The sequence below is a fragment of the Leptonychotes weddellii genome, chromosome 3, assembly GCF_054177405.1.
Source record: "Leptonychotes weddellii isolate Sample4059 chromosome 3, ASM5417740v2, whole genome shotgun sequence".
Lineage (NCBI taxonomy): Eukaryota > Metazoa > Chordata > Mammalia > Carnivora > Phocidae > Leptonychotes > Leptonychotes weddellii.
In genome coordinates this window covers 29,969,957-29,995,067 of record NC_138371.1, presented here as the reverse complement: position 1 = coordinate 29,995,067, position 25,111 = coordinate 29,969,957, and the positions used below count along the sequence as shown (strand labels likewise).

General features: G+C 36.1%; 1 protein-coding gene and 1 long non-coding RNA gene across 2 annotated transcripts in view; one reads left to right on the top strand and one right to left on the bottom strand.

Annotated features, from left to right (window-relative positions):
- The window catches only part of BMPR2 (bone morphogenetic protein receptor type 2), a 197,208-nt gene extending 186,425 nt beyond the window's left edge, over positions 1 to 10,783 (top strand). Inside the window, exons 10-11 of the mRNA XM_081815269.1 lie at positions 223 to 1,502; positions 2,923 to 10,783. Of these exons, the coding sequence (XP_081671395.1) occupies positions 223 to 1,502; positions 2,923 to 3,173 (1,531 nt within the window). The 3' untranslated portion in view covers positions 3,174 to 10,783. The remainder of the gene's footprint in view (positions 1 to 222; positions 1,503 to 2,922) is intronic.
- The window catches only part of LOC145720742 (uncharacterized), a 440,998-nt gene that overhangs the window by 237,736 nt on the left and 178,151 nt on the right, over positions 1 to 25,111 (bottom strand). The gene's annotated exons all lie outside the window — the stretch shown is intronic.

The window sequence follows — 25,111 nt, the reverse complement described above, 5'->3', positions numbered from 1 at the left end:
CTCTCTCAAATAAATGATAATCTTTTTTAAAAAACTAGCATTTAGCAAGTTATTAATTGACACTTGATTATGTGATCACAATTTTTACATAACCTCTAGTACAATGTGGTTAGGAATAAAATAAAAAACAGTTCATACTTCAAAATCAGAGGTATTAAACTTGGAGGGTCAGTTTTTCATAAATGTACATTCTCAATGTGGCACTTTTTTTCTTTCTTTAAGCAACCTTTCACACAATAGGCGTGTGCCAAAGATTGGCCCTTATCCAGATTATTCTTCTTCCTCATACATTGAAGACTCTATCCATCATACTGACAGCATTGTGAAGAATATTTCCTCTGAGCATTCGATGTCTAGCACACCTTTGACTATAGGGGAAAAGAACCGAAACTCAATTAACTATGAACGGCAGCAAGCACAAGCTCGAATTCCCAGCCCTGAAACAAGCGTCACCAGCCTGTCCACCAACACAACAACCACAAACACCACTGGCCTAACTCCAAGCTCTGGCATGACCACTATATCTGAGATGCCATACTCAGATGAAACAAATCTGCATGCCACAAATGTTTCACAGCCAATTGGGCCAACCCCTGTCTGCTTACAACTTACAGAAGAAGACTTGGAGACCAACAAGCTGGACCCAAAAGAAGTTGATAAGAACCTCAAGGAAAGTTCTGATGAGAATCTCATGGAGCATTCTCTTAAACAGTTCAGTGGACCAGACCCACTGAGCAGCACCAGTTCTAGCTTGCTTTACCCGCTCATAAAACTTGCAGTAGAAGTGACTGGACAGCAGGACTTCACACAAGCTGCAAATGGCCAAGCATGTTTAATTCCTGATGTTCCACCCGCTCAGATCTATCCTCTCCCCAAGCAACAAAACCTTCCTAAGAGACCTACTAGTTTGCCTTTAAACACCAAAAATTCAACAAAGGAGCCCCGGCTGAAATTTGGCAGCAAGCACAAATCAAACTTGAAACAAGTAGAAACTGGAGTTGCCAAGATGAATACAATCAATGCTGCAGAACCTCATGTGGTGACGGTCACCATGAATGGTGTGGCAGGTAGAAACCACAGTGTTAACTCCCATACTGCCACTACCCAGTATGTTAATGGGGCAGTACCATCTGGCCAGACAGCCAACACAGTGGCACACAGGGGCCAAGAAATGCTGCAGAATCAATTCATTGGTGAGGATACCCGACTGAATATTAATTCCAGTCCTGATGAGCATGAACCTTTACTGAGACGAGAGCAACAGGCTGGCCATGATGAAGGTGTTCTGGATCGTCTTGTGGACAGGAGGGAACGGCCACTGGAAGGTGGCCGAACTAATTCCAATAACAACAACAGTAATCCGTGTTCAGAGCAAGATGTTCTTACACAGGGTGTTCCAAGCACAGTAGCAGATCCTGGACCATCAAAACCCAGAAAAGCACAGAGGCCTAATTCTCTGGATCTTTCAGCTACAAATATCCTTGATGGCAGCGGTTTGCAGTGTAAGTGGAGGGATCATTTAATCTCTCCTGCTTGTCTTTTGGGACTGTTTAATTACTTAGATAAAATTAAATTATGTTTTCAACTAACAATTAGTTATTTTTACCACTTTTGGAAATAAAATAAGCCACTTGGTTGGACCGCAAAAGTAATCAGACTGTTGTAAAGAAAAAAAGTAATTTGTTGTTCTTGATAATTAAATAGTCAATGTCACAACAGTCAGAACTTAATACCAACTTTAATACATGCCTTACATAGTCCCTGGTTCATAATGCAATTCACGTACTTGCTGTGAATGGTTGAAATTAAGTAAATACGAGTTTAAAAGTTCCAGGTAAAATGATGTCAGTAGAACTTTTGAAATAGTTGTTGAGTATATTAATATCTATTATATATACATCTAGATTTTATCAAACTAACCTTAAATCTTTAAAGTCCAAAGAAAATTCAGAAGAAGTCATTATAAAAAAACTGAAGTTCTTGTTTTGTTTTTTATTTTTTGTGTGTGTCATCTTTTCCAAGAGTTACGTGTTGAGCCTCTTCCATGCCTATAGCATTGTGCCATGGGTCCCCTAGACGAATAACTTGATACTTGGTTTCTAGCTCTAAAGGGATTGTAACATGAGACAGGAGAGCCCATCAAAATCTTTAACAGTCATCATTATACAAAATGATTTCTCTTTTAGACTGACAGCACTTTATGAAAAAAAAGCAGTCATGTTTTATGGTTGTTGTCAAGGACTACAAAATGGCCTGAAGGGATTCAGCTCTCAAAAATTAATCAGTAGAGGGGCACTTGGCTAGCTCAGTCAGTGGAGTATGCAACTTGATCTTGGCGTCTTGAGTTCGAGCCCCATGTTGGGCCTAGAGCTTACTTTAAAAAAAAAATCAGTAGAATCTATCCCCTTGTTTGAGTGGCTTGTATTATAGACCAGTTAATACACCCTATAGCAGGGCTCCATAGCAATAAAATGTCTAGTCAGGTGTGGGAAGGGGAAATTACTAGAAAATTTATACTGTAGTATTTATGTCATCCTTCTGAAAATATTATATGCCAGGTGCCTTTAAAATTTGATCTGCTTTGAAAATTAAGTAGAATGATTAAATGCATTTTGCCAAGTTAGGATCACTACCAACAACCAAAGGATTTGAGAATACAGCTGAGAACTTTTAATTTTCTCCTCTGTTTTTGCTCGCCCAAAAGAATAAGCCAACCAATTACGGAAACAATTGTGCTTAAAGAGTCTCAAAATAAGTTGGTTAAGTTTTGCCTAGAAAATAATTGCCTGGCATTATGAATTTCAAGTAATGTCTATTAATACCTCCAGATATTAGTTTGATCTGTTCTTGAGTTACAGACCTAATTTCTTACTATTTAATAGTTTCTTTATATATAGTTTATTTCTGTCCTTTTATTTCCAGTAGGTGAGTCAACACAAGATGGCAAATCAGGATCTGGTGAAAAGATTAAGAAACGTGTGAAAACTCCCTATTCTCTTAAGCGGTGGCGCCCCTCCACCTGGGTCATCTCCACTGAACCACTGGACTGTGAGGTCAACAACAATGGCAGTGACAGGGCAGTTCATTCCAAATCCAGCACCGCAGTTTACCTTGCAGAAGGAGGCACTGCCACAACCACGGTCTCTAAAGATATAGGAATGAACTGTCTGTGAAATATTTTCAAGCCTATGGAGTGAAATTATTTTTTGCATCATTTAAACGTGCAGAAGACATTTAAAAAAAACTGCTTTATCTTCCTGTCAGTACCCTCTCCCACCCCTGCAACAGGACTTGCTTTAAATAGATTTCAGCTATGCAGAAAAATTTAGCTTATGCTTCCATTATTTTTTAATTTTGTTTTTTTTTTAAGTTTTGCACTTTTGTTTAGTCTCATTAAAGTTATATTTGTCTGTTATGACCACAGAATTATATGTGTGTGTATCAAAAGTGGTCTCAAAATATTTTTTTAAGAAAAAAAGCAAAAACAATGTATTGCTGATAATCAGTTTGGACCAGTTTCTAAAGGTCATTAAAACAGAAGCAAGACAGGTTTGACTGCAGTGGTGTCTGGTATCCATGTTTTATTTCTGGGCACAAGCTAGTTTATATGTTGAACTGTTCCTGAACATATTATCTGTTGGACATTCTTTTCTCTTGTGTTTTGTTTGAACGTGCAATAGTCTATAGTCCACAAATAAGCTTTCTTGTAAGCTCTCTTCCTAACAGACCACACATTCTTCCATAATAAGTACATTTTTCTGTCCCAACCCCCATACTTTTGGCAGGTCAGTTCTATGGCAGTGATTTTTGCACAAGAGAAAGCAGCTACCTGATTTCTTGCTTTCTCTCTCCTTATGGAGAATGCAGAAACATTGTCTCAAAGGGCTCTAAAGAAGGAACTACCAAAACCTAATTTGAAATGCCATTTCTTTTAACCTTCCAAGTCCTAAATGTTTCTTTCCAGGCATTTTAATAAACGTATTTGGTTCTGGTTTTTGGACGTTCATAAGAGAGCATAGAACAAAGTAGATGAAGTCAAATATTAGCCTTTCTTCATTTTATTTTATTTTTATATGTATGTTCATGTTCCATATTCATTTATTTAAGAAGCACATTTTTATCAGAAAACTTAGAGAGCTATACTTATATGGACTTTTTAAGTAGGTAGATGGTTAAGACTATATAGTGTTATAGCCTTCATTCTCTGAATAGGCCATCTTTGACTCAAATAAAATTACATTTCCTATTTAAAATAACTTCAAAAGTAATTCATAGTTTTGAACCAGTAGTAACTTTTTATTCTCTTCCCAAGCGACGCCTGGTGACTTTATCTGAAAATGAGTCCTCTTCCCATGACCTAAAACACTGTGTGGAAAAATCAATTCATTTGGCATGCCAAATCCCTGTGGAAGGAAAGATTGCTGCCAAACCTATCATTTTTGAGCAGACTGAGGCTTACCTCTCTTTTTTCAAAACTGTTTCTTCACTAATCCTATTTTCATAATTTCTCTTTTGCCAGCTTTTCATATGATCTTTGATATGTGAGTAGCGTTTATTATTTACATTATATTAGAATATACCTTTTAGTGATAACATGTTATGTATCCTTCAAGTCATATTGTTTTTTTTAAAAAGCTTCCTTTGCTTCTTTCCTTACTGATAGTTATCTCTAAACAGCAACCTCAGCGTGTTTTTTTAAATAAAGCACTTTATGTCAAATAAGGGACTTTTTTTATAAGCACAAATTATTTTCTATCAATTTGCAAACAGTGATGATCTCACTTAATTTTTCCAGATTCTCAGAGTACTTAGTAGATGTTATTTAACTAAGTTCTAAGATTTCTCTGGAAGATAAAAAGCTAAGAGAAAAACACAAATGCCCATATTCTTACTTTTAGGTTTTTATCTCCTGAACAATATTTTCTCACTCATATTCCTCTATCTTCATCATTTAGCTAAAGATAACATAAATGTCCCAATTTGCTGTCCAAAATATTTATAATTTACTATATAAACCTTTTTTTTTCGTCATCTGCTATAATCCTGTAAGTTAGATGTTACAACACTTCACATGTATTCTGATGGATGGCTGAACACAGTTTTGAATTTTTAGAATTAAGATTATTTTTCTAGGGCGCCTGGGTGGCTCAGTCATTAAGCGTCTGCCTTCGGCTCGGGTCATGGTCCCGGGGTCCTGGGATCGAGTCCCGCATCGGGCTCCCTGCTCCGCGGGGGGCCTGCTTCTCCCTCTCCCACTCCCCCTGCTTCTGTTCCTGCTCTCGCTATCTCTCTCTCTGTCAAATAAATAAATAAAATCTTTAAAAAAAAAAATTTAAAAAAAAATTATTTTTCTAGTGCCCAGGATTTCCACCTTTTTTTGTTTTATTGGCCCTTCTCTTGATTCAGATCCTTAACATTTTTCAGTCTTCTGGCATAATTATTCTTCTATCTATATAACAAATTATTTATATCTTTCCCACCAAATTTTCACTTAGTTTTCTTGCCTTTAAATGTCTTTGAACTGCATTTCATTATTTTCAAACATGTGTAGGATATCTTTGAATCAAAATAAATTATATTCCTTCTCGAATTGAGGATAAATGACCATTTGAGATCTAACTGATCTTTTCCTGACAGAAGAAGTTATCTTACATTCTACTTTACTTTGTGTTTAGGCTAGTTGGTTGTAATTTTTCCAGCATCTTTTTTTTATGTTTAATAAAATGCTTTCAAGAATTAATAGACCAAAATAAAAGAGAATCCTTTTAAGTTTCCCATTTCATGCAAACATGTTTAAAACAAATAATTTTCTTTCCCTAGTTTTTTTTAGTAGACCCTTAAAAAATAGGAAGAGTAAAAAGTGTAGATCATTTTAATAAATTTTAAATTAAATTGGACATCAGACTGATTTTGAATCTGTTTGTAATATACAAGCAAGCAAAATTACTTAAAATCCTTGCTAACTTTATTAATCTAATAATTTTTTTAAAGCTAATATTTAATTGCTATCACAATATTTTGCATGTAGTAGAAAAGCATTTGGATCCTTCAAATAAAGGCCATTTAATGAAAAAAAATTAAAATTCCCTTTGCTAGTTTTACAACCTTAAAAGCATCATAATAGGTAATCAAATTCTAATATTAATTCCCTGAGCTATCCTAATTGTATGTCAGAACTGAGTCATTGAAAGAACTTGGTTTGAATTGGGTTTAGACAAAAATGACTTAATTATAATTCCTAACAGTGTTCCCCTTTTTAAATTCCTAATTTGGGGAAAAGAAACCAATATCAATGTAAAATGTTATGAAAAGGCACAGGAATTAAATAATACTAATTGACAATTTGTTATATACTGAATGCTGGGATATACATACACAATCTCTTTTAATCCTCATAGGAACTATTTAAGGATCTTAGTTAATATTCCCACTTTACAGATTGAGGAAATTGAAGCAAAGAGACGCTAAGCCATTTGCCCAAGTTCCACATCCTAGTAATAGAGAAAGCTGGATTTTAACCTGGGTTTGCTTCTCCACATCTCTTTCTTTTTTTTAAAAAAAAGATTTTATCTATTCATGAGAGACAGAGAGAGAGAGAGGCAGAGGGAGAAGCAGGCTCCCAAGGAGCAGGGATCCCCATGTGGGACTCGATCCCAGGACCCCGGGATCATGACCTGAGCCAAAGGCAGATGCTTAACCATCTGAGCCACCCAGGCGCCCTCCACATCTCTTTCATCCACACCACACTGCCTATGCACTGTATGACAGGATGTGTAATATACTGACATTTTGCAAGAAATTCAGTCATTACACTCCAGCACAACTGTGGCTTGTATATAAGCCAAAGCAGATACCTTAATGACATGTAGACATGTCTATGCTGGCTGTTGCTTGGAGAAATAATTACTAATTCAAGATAAAATTCAATCCCACATCTGCCATCATGAATCCTAAAATTATTTCACTTCTCTTCACTCCTAATATTCTTGCATTGTAGAACTAAAGAAAAAGTAAATTTTAAGGGAAAAGTGAAGGTGGCTTTTGGGAACAAAGACTTTTCCCCTAAATTGATTCCATACTTGACTTGAAGAATTAATTTAACATGGATTTTAAGTCTCATCAATCCTTTGACTCCATCTTGAAAATTTCTGCTTGTATTGACTTAAAGAAAATTTTACTAATCCAGAAAACTAATTGAGGAGGACATAGGAAGGATACAAAGATAGTATCTTTTTTTATAAGGCAGTTTCAATAGCTTCTTACATGTACCCACTTATTGCAGAAAATGTACATTGGTTCTGAATGTGAAAATAACTAAAGGAAGGTAGGAACATGCAAGTAAGTATGTGTTTCAGTGGGAATTGTCACAAAATTTGGCAAGTGTTTTTATTTAAAATTTTCAAGTTTGGCGTCTAAAGCCAAATGGAATACCTGGGAGGCTGCAGCTATTTACTGAACTTTCCATCCTCAAAGTCATTTAAAATGGAAGAATACTTCAATAAGTTTTTTGTTGGTTTTTTTTAATATTTATGGAAATGAACACTTCATTGGAGGTAGTTAGCTTCTAGAACTTGATTACATTGTATTCCTATACAACCTTTTATTAATTTATGTTGAACTTACTACCAGTTATGTGCAGGTTATTGCATAACTATTCACAGATTGCTTTATATATTACTTTATCTTCCAAGCTAACTGATTAGAAATTGTACACACGTTAGTTGATTATCTAGACCTGTTATTCCAGAAATTGTGTAACACTCCCACATACACCCCAGAAGTTTTTTTCAGACTGAGATGTTTGTAAATATACCTTTTGCTGTCAGTTCGCTCTTCAGTGGATAAAATTGCATTTTAACTTATAGATTCTGAACTATGCAAATGTTAGCCAAAACTACCTTGCATGATCCACTCTTAAATATACTCCTCGATTTAGTAAATCTGGCAAATCACTGTTTGAGCTGGTTACACAAATGTTATTATCAAAAGAAGGCTTTTCTATAGCTTCTCAGATTAAACTAACATAGAAGAAAAGAGGAAATCTCAGGGTGCTCTCGTGCACCTACCCATTACTTTCCTTCAACCGCCTTTTAGTTTGTGTCTGACTTACTCTATCCCTTGGTTATCTGACTTGCAATCTTCTGTGTCAGGAAAATTTTCTTGTCTATTCTGCTTCCCTCCTGTTTCATTTTATGTGCATTTGTCTCCTCCAGCAGTAAAAAGGGAGAGCAGTTGGCTATCTTCTCCAGTATTGTTATTTTTCATTATGCTTCCGGCTTCTCAATTAACATCTAAGTCTCGATTCTTCAGACAAAATTGCTGTGGTTCCCTTAGCATTTCCTTCTCAGCCCTATTTTAATAACTATTTATACTTAAGAACACCTGAAATTATATTTTACATTATATTCAAATTCATTACTCTAAGTAATAGTTCAGTAGGATAGAATTGAGAATGAAGATGTTACCATTTGACAATGGATCCAACCATCAGATTGTCAGAAAATCAGCACTTAATTAAGTTTTGTATTATCTAACATTTCCTATTAAATTGTGGAGTTTTACAATTTTATATTCTCATTAGTTATAACTAAAAAGCCATGCACACAGAATTGTATATAATTTTGCCATTAAAATTTTTTTAACCTATATTGCAGCAAGCTTAGCATTACGATTGAGCCACAACATTTTACATATTTCTTTGTATCAAATATTAAACACAAAATGCAAGATTAACTTTCAAAAACAAACCTTACAATAATCAGGTATTATCTATGAACATTTTTGCAGACCACTTTTGAAATACTTATTATTTGCAACATAGACTGGACTATAACAAGTGGCTGGTTAAAGTTGAGTGTTTGTGCATATAAAGAAAATTTAGGATTTTATCTCATGGCTGATACATTTGAAAGTAAATAATTCAGAAGATTTAATGCTGTGTATTAGAATTATGCCCCAAATAAATCTATCTCAAAAATTCTAATTCCGTTATTATGTGATGTTCATAGTGTTACTATTAATTGTGGTGACATTCATTTTTTTAAACTTAATTTGCAACCCAGATTCTAAAATTTGGGTAAGAGAGAAGAAATCTTTAGAAATAAATCACATCACTAGGGCATCCAGTTTATGATTGAATTTTTTAAAAAATTACTCTATTTTAAACTACAACTTTTAAAAAATGTTTCAAAAGGCAACATGTAGGTTTTTTCCATTTTATTTGTACTTTTAGATTTCAGAAACATCTTCATGTTTTGGACTCACTCTATAGACATAATATTACTTAAAAACTCAGGGCCCTCTTCATCCCTTTGCACATGAGAAACTTTAATTGGTAGCAAACGAGCAATTAGTCCAGTTGAATATTTAAAGTGTTTGTTGCACATACAGTTCATTTAATGTTTCATCTTATGATTTGACTTAATTTACATAGACATAACATCAGATTTCATTAATCATAAAAACTTGCCCAGTTCTATAATTACTGAATAGAGGGAAATGACTCAACTAATTGGCTACATGTTGCAGCCTATTTAGGCCTTAGAGTTGAAGCACCGTCTTAAAACCATTTCTCTTCTTTGGGTAAATGGTTATACACGATGGGACAAATCATTTCATTTTGCTTTGTTTTTTAATGGGAGAACTTAGTAAAGTTGTTCCTCTGAGATAAAATTTTCTTGAGGTAATTTAATATTAAAAAAACTCTTCTAAAAGTGAAATAATGAGTCTATAGCTTTAGTAATTGGATGGTTTTGAGAAGGTAACTTCTGGTAAGTTATTTATCACCTTGTCAGATCCAAATAGAATTTTTCCTTCAATCAGACAAGTCCAAGCTCTAAATTGATAGGCTGTATACTTAAAATCCTAGCAGTGAAGTTATTTGTAACCCGTCTCTTGTCTCAGGCTCTCCACCTTATTACCAAACCTCTTAAGTATGATAAGGAAACATATTTTTAAAGGAGCTTAATAGTAAGAAAACTAAATTACTAAAAGATGCAATTCAAAGATAGGTTCTGGTTAAAATTGAATTGCTTGGCTTCTGTGGCTTTTCTTTTTCTCGTCACATTTATTTATTTAAAGTTTTTGTATGCCTTGTTGTCATGTTTCCATGGAAATTATATTGTGTAAGTGTTTGTATAAGCTGGAATCATCCTTAATTTTCTGTTGATAATTTTTCAAATGAAGATAAGTGGATAATTGTAAAGTACACTAACTCTTAGGGTATTGTAGTAGCTGAAACATGGAGATGTGTAGCTGCCATGCTTTTTCTGAATGGACAGGAGAAACATAAGCTACAGAGTATTCATTTCTGAGGATGCTTTTGTGGAATAAGAAAGGCTGAAAAATATTGGCAATTCCTCAGAACCCTCTTTCTTGTTAACGGGTATCTTTTGTTGGTGTGTTTTGCTCTTACATTACAGATAGAATATCATATGAATTTATGAATAATTACTTTCAATTATTTTGCTTTTGTAAAAGCCGTCTGAGACCTTGCTATGCTGTGTAAGTTGTGTTTGATGGATCAGTGTGAGTATGAAATAAAGCAAATCACTTTTCTTTTGTATTATCTATGGATGCCACTATGAAAGCTGACATTAAGCCACTAAAGAGTTTTTTATGAATAATTGTAAGTAAATGCTTTGATATATATAAACCTAAATAAAAAGATTGTATTGCTACAGAGACATTGGAGAAGATTTTAAGACAGTTCTTTAGGTTTAAAAAAGGCTTGCTGTAAAATGGTGCATTATTTCATTTATTAAAGATCATATTAATAACAACAGTAATTGTATCTTTTGATTTTATTAGGTCACCAGAAATTATGACTGTTAGTGTGATATTTTAGGTATTTTGCACCAGAAGAGTAAATGTTTTAATATACTCATTACTTAGTATGATACATTTTTAAAAAATCAACTAACATTAGAATAATAGTGCACACTTTCTGTATACCAGGCACTCTGGTAGTTATTCTACATATGTTGATAATTCTCATAGCAATACTATAAAATACATATTGTCCCCATTTTAAAAAAAACTGTGGCTAAGGGAAGTTAAATGTCTTGTCCAAAGCCACAGAACTGGTAAAATGAGATTCAGTGTATTTTCCATTTTGCTTTGAACTAACAGTTTTAAATCTCTGGTTATGGCAAGAAAATTCAAAAATAAAAGTGAAAATGGCCCAGTGGTAAAAAGAATAGCCAGGAACATACATGAAGCAATTTGCAGTTACTGAAAAGCTAGCAGTACTAAAACGACTATCTCTACTAGCCTAACATTGTGTTTGTACTTAACATCATCAAATAATCTTTTAAGTTAGATCTTTGTGTTTTTAGAAGTCCTCGTTAAAATGCAATATGAGTTTGTGAAGGCAACATATTTTTTTTAAAGACTTTGTCAGCAAGAGCACAAGCAGGGGGAGCAGCAGGCAGAGGGAGAAGCAGGCTCCCCGCTGAGCAAAGAGCCCGATGAGGGACTTGATCCCAGGACACTGGGATCATGACCCAAGCTGAAGGCAGACACTTAACTGACTGAGCCACCCAGGCATCCCATATTATTTTTGACTCTAGATGAATTCAGTGTATTAGTTAAATGTCCTGGAACAGGATCCTGTATCAATCCACAGGACAGCCATGTTTTAAAAGAGTGCTAGCCTGGGGTGCCTGGCTGGCTCAGTTGGTAGAGCATGTGACCCTTGGTCTTGAGGTGGTGAGTTTGAGCCCCATGTAGAGATTACTTAAACAAAAAATTAAAATATTACAAACAATAGAAAAAAAAGTGTTAGACCTGCCATAAGTAGATGCCAAGGGAATTTTTGCTTTAGGAGAAGCATGGCCTACTCTCATAGGCTCTGTTGTCACCTTAAATAATATTTTAGGGATAATAGATTTGGGGTACCTTTTCCCTTTTGATTTGCATGCCCAACGTTAACAATATAATGTTATGGACTACTGTTGCAATTCTCTAGAGAACCCACTATGTAATATTCAGGATGATAACTAAATGTCCTTAGAGAAAATATCATGGCCTGGGAAAGTATATAATAATGACCTATTTAGTCTTTTAATAAGAACTTCTCACAAGTAAAATTATTTTCGTTTACACCTACACCTATCTGATCCATCTTCCTAGTTTACATCCTCTGCAAATGACTAACTTAAGCTAGTGATTAATCTTTCTTTCTAATTCTAATAATGAATTTTCCCCTTATTTTCTAGTGTTTTTCAAATTAAATTCTATATTTGGGCAGCTTTCATTTTATTGTTACAATGTATGATTATTCATTTTTTTTTGAAATTGAATCACGATTACTGTACTGAGAGATCCAAAAAGTATGGTATTATTCCTGCCCTTCCCTCCCCCCTGCCGCCCAGAACTTAAATCACCTTGTGGAGGAGAAAAGGCCTATAGAAGAAATAGTTACATCCAAACAAGATGATATGTAAGTGCCCAAATTAGTGGTAAACTATATGCTCAATATGTGTTTAAAGAGCCAAAGAAGACTTTAATGAGGAAATGATTATTGAGCAGGGTCTTGAAAGAACAGGTGGGATTTCAACAGGAAAAGTGAAGGCAGAGTATTTGAAGTGACCAGAGATAAGGGAGAATAGGGCCTGGATTTAGCAGAAGTAGATCCAAATATTTTTTGAAAACCAGACCCAGGTGTCTTGACTTGCTATCATAGACAATGAGGAAACCAAATTTTCTTAACAAGGAAAGACCTTGACAGAATAATTTAAAGAAATTTGGTCTGCAGGATAGATTAGAAAGGAAAGTGATTAGAGTGAGGGCATGAGAGAAACTGCAAATAAAATGCAGTTTTCATTGTGATCGGTAAGTTCCTTTTTCAGAGGGGCATCAAAAAATTTTTTGAATGCCTAATGTGTAACAAGTACCATAGTAGATAAAAGACACAGCTCCACCCTCAAGTTGCTCATAGTTGATTTGGAGAAAATTATAGTACACGTTATAAGTATTATGATAGAGTGAAAGTCCAGTGTATTATGGAAGTGCACAGCAAAGATATCTAATCCACTCTTACTGAATCAGACAGTTTCTCCTTTTCAAAGAACTTTCCTCACTGTCTTAAAATATGAGTAAGAATTAGTTAAGAGATGAGCAATGGCCCTTTAAGCAGAAGTTATAGCACCCATGAAGCCCTATAGAGGGGCTGAGAGGGTTGAACTTTTTCAAGGGGATGGGAGGATATTAGATTGGAATAGAGTTTGGGATATTAAGTGAAAGTATGAAGAGAAATGGCCCAGAAGAACCCAGATGACCCAGGTGGGACTGTATCACAGAAGGGCTAGCATGCTATGCTAAGAGTTTGGACTTATCCTGGAAGTCAGTGGAAGGATTTAAGCAGAGGAGTTTCAATTTAGGTAACTCAGCTGGTAATATAAAGAATCAACTGAGAAGAAGGAAACTGAATATAGAAACTAGTGTGGCACTGGCAAGAGATAATGAGTGCCTGAACCAAGGTTGAATCAGTGATGAAGAGGAAGAAGAAGCAGATTGAGTCAGGGTTAAAGAGAACCAGTGGGACCCAGTGAACCACTGAGATGAGCATTGTAGAGGTGAAGATTGTAACTTCGAGGTTCTAATATGGCAAAGGAATGAGAGAAATTAAAAAAGAGAATATGCAGCTCACTGCTTTTATAGATTTTAAAAATAGAACAATTTTGACATCATGTGTTCAAATATTTGGTTCCAAAAAAATATGCAGACACCTTTCACCTATTACCTGTAGAAATGCTTTGAGAACAGAGCCTTCCCTAGGTAAGTCACACAGAAGTTCAATTTTATCTTTTTGAGTGAATGTCTATCTTTTATTTTTTGAATTGCATCTAATACCAACTTGTTGCACATAGTAATATTCTAGGGCATTGGGGGTGGCCCTTGCTATAAAATGAGTATCAAGAGCAGCCTTAAAAGGAGCAACAGCAACAAAAAGATAGCCTAAGATGGCAGATGGTGGAAAGATAATGAGGAAGTTGTGTTGATGGTAGATGTGTGATCTTCCAAGAAGAGCTGTCCTCTTGCCCAGTGTTCCTTTCTCCCATCAAGTCAAGTCTTCAACCTACTTAACCTACTTAACTTCTCAACCCTAGAGCTCTTCCTTCCCTCTCTCCACAATTAAAAAGGAAGGTAGAAAAACCCAGAAACTATTAACTATTCAAGGACACAAGCATCCTAAATGTGTGTTTGGTTTGTTTTTAATTGGATAAATGAAACAGATAAAAGAGGAAGTTTTCTTTTGCTTAACAACCTTTCCATAGATTGAACCAATCAAGAATTTATGTAAGACATCATGGAAGATATGCTTAAATTCCTAAGGAAAATATATTCAAGAAAACAAATTATTCTCTTTAGATGGCATGTAGAACTTCAGAACTACTTGGATTTTCTTTTCTTTTTTTTTTTTTTCCAGATTTTATTTATTTATTTGAGAGAGAGCATGAGTGGGGGGTGGGGCAGAGGTAGAAGCAGGGAGCCCTGACACAGGACTTGTTCCATCCAGGATCATGACCTGGCGAAAAGTAGATGCTTAACTGACTGAGCCACCCAGGTGCCCCTACTTGGGTCTTTTAAAGTAAAAATTTTATTTTGTTTTTCTATTTTTAAGATTTTATTTATTTGAGAGAGAGAATGAGAAAGAGAGAGAGAGCACATGAGAGGGGGAAGGGTCAGAGGAAGAAGAAGACTCCTGGCTGAGCAGGGAGCCTGATGCTGGACTCAATCCCGGGACTCCAGGATCATGACCTGAGCTAAAGGCAATCGCTTAACCAACTGAGCCACCCAGGCACCCTAGAAGGGAGGGGGGTGGGAAGATGGGTTAGCCTGGTGATGGGTATTAAAGAGGGCATGGAGCACTGGGTGTTATGCACAATGAATCATGGAACACTACATCAAAAACTAATGATGTAATGTATGGTGATTAACATAACAATAAAAAATAAAGTAAATAAGTTTATTAAACTTGTTTATCCATGACACTGGTGATGCCTTCTAGGAGTCACATATTCTCACATGCAGAAAAATAAACATTTTCAGTAAAATTTTAAAGTAAAAACTCTTAGATGTATCTCCTTAACTCCCACTGCCCCTTTTAACCGAGTTTCCAAAACCCCACTGTGAGCTGTTGCAATAGGCATTTAGTCTTTGGGTTTTTTTGTATCTCCCTATTCCAAGCCATTTTACACTCTGTTTCCAGTCATCTTATCAATACTCTTATCAAGTTACCAATGGTTCAAGTTCCTCAACCTGAAATACCAAGTTGTAGCAATTTACTTTTCCAGCCTTATCTTCCACCACTCTACTAAATAGTTTCTATTACCTGTTTACTTTATCTCCTTACTAGATTGTCAGCCTTTTGCATCATGAAGGGAGTCTTACCCTTTTTTTCTGTCCCTGAAGTACTGATTTTAATTGATTGATAAGCTGATACCAAAATAGTCGTTTTTTTTTTTTAAAAAAGATTTTAGGGGCGCCTGGGTGGCTCAGTCGTTAAGCGTCTGCCTTCGGCTCAGATCATAATCCCAGGGTCCTGGGTTCGAGCCCCACATCGGGTTCCCGGCTCAGCGGGAAGCCTGCTTCTTCCTCTCCCACTCCGCCTGCTTGTGTCCCTGCTCTCGCTATCTCTCTCTCTCTCTGTGTCAAATAAATAAATAAAATATTTTTAAAAAATAAAATAAAAATAAAAAAAGATTGTATTTATTTATTTGAGAGAGAGAGCAGAGAGAGACAGAAAGAGCACGATTGTGGGTGGATGAAGAGCAGAGGGAGAGGGAAAAGCAGACTCCCCACTGAGCAGGGAGCCGGATGTGGGGCTCAATCCCAGGACTTTGAGATCACAACCTGAGTGGAAGGCAGATGCTTAATCTACTGAGCCACCCAAGCGCCCTGGTTTTTACATTTTTAAGTAGATTTTAATTTAACTTATGCTAATCAGGCTTCTTAATCTGAGTTCTCTATGTGCTTGAAAGTTATTTAAGTCATTCAGTGAAGTTATTCTGTGAGATTTGTGGCATCTCTTTAGGGTTAAAACTGACCAAAGTAATAAGCATTGAGAAAATGTGTAGATGTGTGTGAGAGAGAGAGAGAATTTTAAGTGAATGAATACTGATATTATCCATAAACCACTTTCAGCAGGTATGGTTTTAGAAAAAGTGAGAGTAAGTGGGTTTGGAAAAGGTCCGTTAGTTAAATGCTTTTATTTTTTTTTGTTTTTTTACTACAGTGTTTTTACTCTTTACTTTTTCAGTCATGTTAATAAAACAGTAAAATCACTATTCTTCAGGTACCCAGAAACAAGACAGTGTACCACTTTAACCACCAGGCGGCTCCCTTATTTCATGTTCTAAGAACTGGAGCGCTCTGTTCTTTTCCATGTCTAGATGTGTCTTCTTAAGTTTGGTTCACAATGTTTTCTTACTGAATTTGAATAATAAGCAGAACAGGCTCCATAAACACTATTTACATTAGAAGAGTCCAATGCTTTGCATTAGCAGAGAAGATTGGGGCTACTAGGCAGAAAGTCTACAGGTCACCCCTTCTCCCCAGAACAACACAAATACCAAAACCAGGACTTAATAAACAAGACCTTGTTAGGACTTCACTTTAGTCCTACAATGAAACATAATTTACAATTCCTGAGACACTAGCAGAGGTGTGTAATACAAAGTGGTTTGAACATTTTCATGCAACACTAGCATTTGCCAGGATTCTATCAGTTTAGCAGAGCTCTATGAAGGCATTTTATAAGCAAAGCTAGGTTTTAGAGTTTTTTAAAAGCCATTATTGATTTGGCTTTCTTGATATTCAATTTTTTGAGAAAAAAATTTCTGATTATTTTTCCCCTTATTTTCTCTTCTCTGATTATTTTCTACCTTAAAATTGCATTTTAACAATATTCAGAATTGTTGAACAGCCTTCAGGATTACCCTATATATTATCATAAGAAGGAAAAAAAGTATTAATTGCTATAAAGCTTTTGTGTTTTTAAGTTTCCATTACGAAGCCTTCAGATGTATAGAGGTGCCTGACTGGATCAGTCCGTGGAATATGTGACTCTTGACCTTGGGATCATGAGTTCAAGCCCTACGTTGGATGTAGAGCTTATATTTAAAAAAAAAAAGAAGAAGAAGACTTCAGATGTATAAACTGACAGGAAATTCCCCAATTATAAGATCATATTTGGAATTTTAGGTGGTAAATGCAGCTACTGATACCTCCTTTACTAAAGATGAAAATATAATAGGGAAGAAAGATATCACTACATCTATCCTAATAAACTGAAATACCCAAAATGATGAGGGGAATGTTGAGCTATCATAGATCATATCTGACTTGAATGTGACTCAGGTTGCTTATTTCAGGAATGTTGGATAATTTTTAATATTACTTTGTTTATTACCTAAATCTGAGCCACTATTTACTCATGTTCTCAAAAGAGAAATTATTTACCCCGCTCTTCCAAACATCAATCCTTTTGGATTTGAAGGCTGTTTCTACTATAACACATTAATTCAAGTCTTCCGTGTGTTTTAAGCAGGACCTCCTTCAACTTGAAAATTCTTAGCAACATGAAGAATGATATCCTCACACAGGCTGTATCGGCTATAATTGACTTTTTGTTGTTGTTGTTTATAGAGGGGAGGAGGGGCAGAAGGAGAGGGAGAGAGAATCTTAAGCAGGCTCCATGCCCAGAGCAGAGCCCAATGCAGGGCTCCATCTCACAAACCTGAGATCATGACCTGAGCTGAAATCAAGAGTCAGATGCTTAACCGACTGAGCTACCCAGGTGCCCCATGACTTTTGACCTATGGGGAAAAAGCTTCATCCTTTCAAAGAGAGTCACACAAAAATATTTTATATTCCCCAGCCCGAAGCTGATTTGAAGAATTAAAATTTAAAAAACCAGAATTAGGACTTCTTTAATTCATAGATTGTCTAAGGTTCTGGAAATAACTTGTCTTAAGGTAGGTAGAATCTCAGTTAATTGTGCTCTATCTAGATCTTCTTCTTAATTAGTTTTGATTTTCTGTATCATTTACATACCTACATAAGAGGAGACTACTTTAATACCTATTCTCTCGGAAAGGAATAAAATCATGATGAGCCTACGGCTGAATTCAGCCAAGTCCTCTGTGTTTTGTTTGACCTGTATAATATTTAAAATTTGATTTTATTTGAATGCCTTTTTGGCAGGACCTGGACTCTTCTAAAACCCAGCAATTCCTAATTGTCTTCTACCCATCAAGTCTTACTCATTTATGTTACCTTTCTAATCTTTGTAAACTTTTGGTCTGTGCCCCCTGTTCCAGGAATTTCCATTGCAGGCATTACTTGGATATAAGTGCCTCGAGGAAATGCTTGGCATAATGGAATAATTCAAGCTGAGGGGCAGCCCTGGCTAAAACTGAAGTAAGGCAGCATGTTTTGCTCTCTCCGCTGGTGAGCACTTTTCTTCTTCCATAGAAGTCAACTATTATTTCTTCATTATTCCTCCATCTCCCTTTGAAACCTGCACATAAACACTCATTCATGGGATAAATGACTACTTCATTTTTTTTTTTAAAGCTGTGTTTAAAAACAGAAGTGGGGGTGCCTGGAGGGCTCAGGCAATTAAGTGTCTGACTCTTGATTTCAGCTCAAGTCATGATCTCAGGGTTGTGAGATTGAACCCTGCGTCGGGCTCCACACTGGGTATGGAGCCTGCTTGGGATTCTCTCTCTCTCTCCCTCTTCCTCTGCCCCACCTCCACTCTCTCTAAATAAATAAATAAATAAATCTTTAAAAAAAATTTTTTTTTAAAAACCTGTGTTATTCTATCTCAATATGGCTTTCTTTAAACCAAAAGCAAACTTCTTTATGTAATCACCACAATGCAAAATGGAATAATCAGCAATCACCCCATATTGAACCCTGCTTGGTTGTTTTTACAGAGGCTTCTCTTTCTTCTTTTTTCTTTTTGGGAGGCTTCTTTCTTTCTTTCTATTTTTTTTTTAAGATTTATTTATTTATTTGAGAGAGAGAGCAGGGGGAGGTGCAGAGGGAGAGGGAGAGAGAATCCTCAAGCAGACTTCCCAGTGAGCATGGATCTGATGCGGGGCTTGCTCCCATGACCCTGAGACCAGGACCTGAGCTGAAATCACGAGTCGGATGCCTAACTGACTGAGCCACCCAGGTGCCCCAGAAGGCTACTCTTTATTAATGCTTTCTTTTTTAACTTGGTAGGAAAGATGACCAGCAAAAATAGAAAAGGGAGACCACTCTTGAGAAAGGAAAAGGAGACAGAAAGAATTTCAATTCCTCCTTTTAGGATGGTAGGACCAGAGAGAAGAGGCACTCAAAAACTTATTTGCTGTAGATCAAGTCCCTTGCTTCATGGCAAACTGAACCAAAGATGTGTGGAGCTATGTGCTACTGGACTTCTCAGAAACTCCCCTCAGTGTCCTTTCCCTTCACAGTTAAGACTTATCTGTATTGTTCCTCACCTGAAATTTTTCTTTCCTTTTTTTTTTAAGATTTATTTATTTATTTGAGAGAGAGAGCATGAGCGGGAAGGGCAGAGGGAGAAGGAGAGAGAATCTCAAGAAGACTCTGCACTGAGTGTGGAGCCCCACCCAGGGCTTGATCTCATGACTCTGAGATCAGGACTGTAGCTGAAACCAAGAGTGGGACACTTAACCGACTATGCCACCAGGCGCCCCTCACCTACAATTTTTCTGGTTGTAACTCTGGGTTATTTATTCTTTTAGTTGCTCATATCGAAAGAAGCACTTGGTGATATGCTTTTAAATAGACAAATTTCAAAGTTAACATAAAGTCTCCCCTATAATTTCCCTTCTCTGTACTATAAAGTCTCCTTCACCTTCTTGTTAGCATCTTTCTCGTGTGTCTTATTTTGAAATGCTCTCCTCGTTTATGGCTAACCTTTCTCTGGGTTGTTTTCACCTAAATTATGGGGGCCTAAATCAGACCTTTAGTACCTTCAATTTAGTATATGAATAATTTACAATTTCACTTTGGGGAACGTTACTGATGCTACTATTCCTGCTAAACTGGCCTTTCTAGATCAACACTTGAGCTAGATTCAAAAGGTATATGTTTTATTATACAGCATACAGAGGTACCTCTCTAAGCAAATCTGCTACCCAAAAACCTGACTTTAGAGACTGTAAATGATTCTTCAATTAAAAGGATTTACCAATACTTTTCTTAAAAATAAGCTCTCCTCTAGTACGAATAGTCTTTTCAGAAACACATTTATCATGCAAATTAACGTGTGTTTGTATAATTTGGGAGAGTAAGAAGAAAAGTATTTGCAAATTGAAGCAATATAAAAGCTGCCAATTTTATAGAAAGTAACACTATGTCTTTGTGTCATATTATTCTACACTGTTCTTTCCCATGCCTTTCTTAGGAAGTCTCCAACCAAAGACAAAATTTAAAGGGCTTCATTTCTACTGCTATCCTCTAGCCTAAGTAAACTCCTCCCCAGATAGTAGGTAAACAGAAATGAAATTAACTCCTCAATTAAAAAAAGTAAAAGCAAACATATGTATTAATAATCTCTCTTCCTTTTTAGGCTTCAAAATAATTAAATTGATTTGCACTCTGACTTTTTATTTTGTAAGATTACATTTTAACTGAAACAGACAAAGCAAGAACTTCCCTTAAAATTCAAACAGTTCCTTGAATTTTTCAGATAAGCTCCACCCTTGGCAACAATGACATCTCAAAATATGAGCCAACACCCAAATCCCCTTTGTACCTGGGATTAGGGAACAATATTTCCGTGTGTGTTTGTGTGTGTGTGTGTGTGTGTGTGTGTGTGTGTGTGAGAGAGAGAGAGAGAGAGAAAGAGAGAGAAACAGACAGACAACAAATTAAAACTGAGAAAACTGGAATTCATAAAACCCTTTTGATCCCTAGAGCAGTGGAAAATCCATTTCACTTACATTGTTACCCAGAAGTTAGAAGTAGCAAAACATAGAGAACTTACTGTCCTAGAAACATAGCAGGCCACACTGGTAAAGGAAGTAAGTGGTTTGAATAGGGCTGCCCATTCTTTTTTGCTGAAAAAACATCTTCTTCCCACCAAGCTCAGTGCTTCTTTCTATACTCACCAATTCTACACCTTTGTCTGGTAAACTCGGGAGTCTGCATTTCCAAAGTGGGTGGCTTACTTCACAGAATTTGTGGGTCATTTTAAAATTATTTCTTTCTGACTATGGTCTAGGTTAAACCTTGACTTCATTGTCATATGCTGGATAGGTATGCTTTGCCACTTGAAAAAAATTTGTCTAGTTTTGCATCTTCTGTAAGTAAGTAGGTTTTACTAGGCGGAAATAAAATTGTCTCTTTAGTATGTAGGCTGGTTATTTTGGAAAGAGATTAAATCCTTACATGTTAGTTACTTTTAAAATTGACTAATTCATACATTCAACAAATATTTTTTGATTATCTACCATCACTGTCATTTCTAACATATTTTAAACTTGGAGCAGATCAGTTTTTAGTACATCTCCTCTATGCAACTAATTTATTTTATTTTATTTTATTTTTTTCAAAGATTTATTTATTTATTTTAAAGCAAGCACCCCTGAGCAGAGGAGAGGAGCAAAGGGAGAGGGAGACAAGCAGACTCCCCACTGAGCAGGGAACCCGATGTGGGGCTCGATCCCAGGACCTGGAGATCATGACCTGAGCCAAGATCAAGAGTCAGACGCTTAACTGACTGAGCCACCCAGCCGTCCCTATATAATTAATTTATTTTTAATAAGAATCAGCAATGAAACGAGGGGCGCCCTGGTGGCTCAGTCGGCTAAGCACCTCTGCCTTCAGCTCAGCCCCGTACCGGGCTCTCTGCTCTGTGGAGAGCCTCCTTATCCCTCTGCCTCTGCCTCTCCCCCTGCTTGTATTCTCTCTCTCACTTTGTCTCTCTCAAATAAATAAAATCTCAAAAAAAAAAAAAAAGAACAATGAAATGAACAATAAAATGGCCAGAAAAGGAACATGAGAACATGAGAGTAAAAATTTTGTTTTATTGGACTTTGTATAAATGTAATCATGACATTAATAAGTAATAATAAAATGAGGGGCGCCTGGGTGGCTCAGTCATTAAGTGTCTGCCTTCGGCTCGGGTCATGGTCCCAGGGTCCTGGGGTCGAGCCCTGCATCGGGCTCCCTGCTCCGCGGAAGCCTGTTTCTCCCTGTCCCAATCCCCTGCTTGTGTTCCCTCTCTCGCTGCGTCTTTCTCTGCCAAATGGATAAATAAAATCTTAAAAAAAAAGAAATAATAAAATGAATATCACAGTACAAGGAAGCAAAGAAGTAATTGATAGTTTTTATTTACATTAATGTTGGGTTTTTTAAGTTTTTTTAAGATTTTATTAATTTATTTGAGAGAGAGAGCTTGAGCGAAGAGAGGGTAGAGGGAGAGGGAGAAGCAGACTCCCCATTGAGCAGGGAGCCCAACGTGGGGCTTGATCCCAGGACCCTAAGATCATGACGTGAGCCAAAGGCAGATGCTCAACTGAATGAGCCACCCAGGTGCCCCATTAATGTGTTTTTTGAAAAAAATTGAAAAACCTATGCCTATATATTGGTTTGTTCACGAATAGTGATATTTTAGCTTATTAAATACAAGAATAATAATTTTGAAAGAATAAATTTCAATTTTAAAGATATTATTCAAATTCAGTAAAATAGTTCATGTATGAACTAAAATATGCACTGACCAGATGAAAATGTTACATCTTGTAGTGTGCACTCTATTTCATAATTTTGAACTTTAAACATAAATGAAACTTTAAATGATTATATAGAATGAGAGAATAGAAATCATTGTGTATCTTAATCTCTACAGTCATATGGTATCATTTTTTTTAATCTACTGTTTAAATTCAAGAATATGTCATACTACAGGAATCTGAGATAAAAACTGGTCCCCAAATAACCTACAATTCTGAACTGTTGTGAATTTACTCTTAAAATGCCTCTGTGTAGATTAATCTGCATGTCTCATGAGCCTGCTGTATAACTGGGAATTCTCAGAATTAACTTTTATGTAAAATAAAATGTTTATTGAAGTATAAGTAATACAAATGTGCTAATTTGAAGTTTTCATTAGCGAAACTCAGTAATAGCAACAATCGGTGCAGAATTTATACCAACAAAAGAATTGGGGAGGGAGTATTCCATCATTGACATTATTAGAATTAAAGACTAATGGTGATAATAAAAAGCAAACCAACTCCTAGTTTGTTTTTATTATTGTTTTTAAACACAGCCCCTTATTGCCTGAGCTAGGAAAGTACTACCCCTCCTTTTGTGTCCTTGTTACCCAGCTGCTGACTGGAGCCAGGCATCCTGTCAAATGTTGGCATGCCATGTTGGGTAGAACAAATAAACTCCTGCTTCCAAGTTCATGGGAGATCAACAGAGAATAAGTAAATAAATAAGAATTTACAAAATTCAAAGGGCTCTGGAGGAAATTAATCAGATCCAGAGACAGAGAATTATAAGAAGTCTATTAGGCAAAGTGGTGAAGGAAGGCTCACGTTCTTGGTGCTTGATGAGCGAGGGAGAGGGGTGTGAATTGAAGTCGGCAGATAGGCCGATCCCTGACCATCTTTGAAGAATTAGGCTTTTATTCAAAGGGCACACACACACAAAAATCCAAGTTTTAAGCAGTGGAATGACATAAACTTACGTTTCTGAAAGATGACATTGGCTACCATGTGGAGAACAGATTGAAATCTGGCAAGAATAGATTCTTGAAAACCTGCTGGACTATTTCTAGTCCTAGAGAAAGATACACGGGGTTTGGCCTCGAGAGATGGCAATGGTGATAGAAAAAATAGTAAGCTGTTTTCAGTAGGAATGAATGAAAGTGGGGAATGAGGTAAGAGAGGTTGTCAAGAATGATGCCCGGGTTTTTGGCTTGTATAACTAGGAGAATGCTGATTTTTACTTAAATGAGAAGTAGGGGACAGGTTTCCTAATGATAACTTGATCCAACATGCATCTCTCTGTGAAATTTAGTAGTTTTGTTTTTAATAAACTTTATGTTTACGGCAGTTTTAGGTTCACAGAAACATTGAGTAGGAAAATTCCCGTATACCTCCCACCTCTCCTCCCTGCCTCCCCACCCCCAGCTTCTCCCTCTGTCAACATCTCACATCGGACTGGTACATTTGTTAAAATTGACTAATCTACATTCATACATCATTATCACCCCAAATTAATACTTTACATTAAGGTTCACTCTTCTTGTACATTTTATGAGTTTTGACTAATGTATAATGACATGTATCCACTGTTACAGTATCAAACAGAATAGTTTCACTGCCCTAAAAACCCTCTGGGTTCAGCTTATTTATCTCTCCCTCTTCCTAACCCTTGCTAACCACTGAGTTTTTACTGTCTCCATAGTTTTGCTTTTTCCAGAATGTCCTATCATGAGAATTATACAATATTTAGCCTTTTCAAATTTGTTTCTACCTTAGTAATATGCATTTGAGTATTCTCTATGTCTGTTCATGGCTTAATAGCTCATTTATTTTTAACATGGAGTAATATTCCATTATATGGAAGTATCACAGTTTATTTATCCTTGGTTGACTTCTTGGTTGCTTCCAAGCCCTGGAAATTCTGAACAAATCTGTAAACATCAGGTGCAGGTTTTTGGGTAAACATAAGTTTTGAACTCATTTAGGTAAATACCAAGGAGCACAATTGCTGGATCATATGATAAGAGTATGTTTAGTTTGTAAGAAACTGCCAAACAGCCTTCCAAAGTGGCTGTAACATTTTGCATCCCCATCAGCAGTGAATGTTGCTCCACATCCTTGCTAGCATTTCATGTTGTCAATGTTTTGGATTTTCACCATTCTATTAGGCGTCTAGTGGTACCTCATTGTTGTTTTAATTTGCAATTCCCTAATGACATATATGTTGAGCATCTTTTCATATGTTTATTTGCCATGTGTGTATCTTTTCTGGTGAGGTATCTGTTCAGGCCTTTTGCCCTTTTTTTAAAAAGATTTTTATTTATTTATTTGAGTATTTCCTACTCAATCCTTTTAAATTTTATTTTATT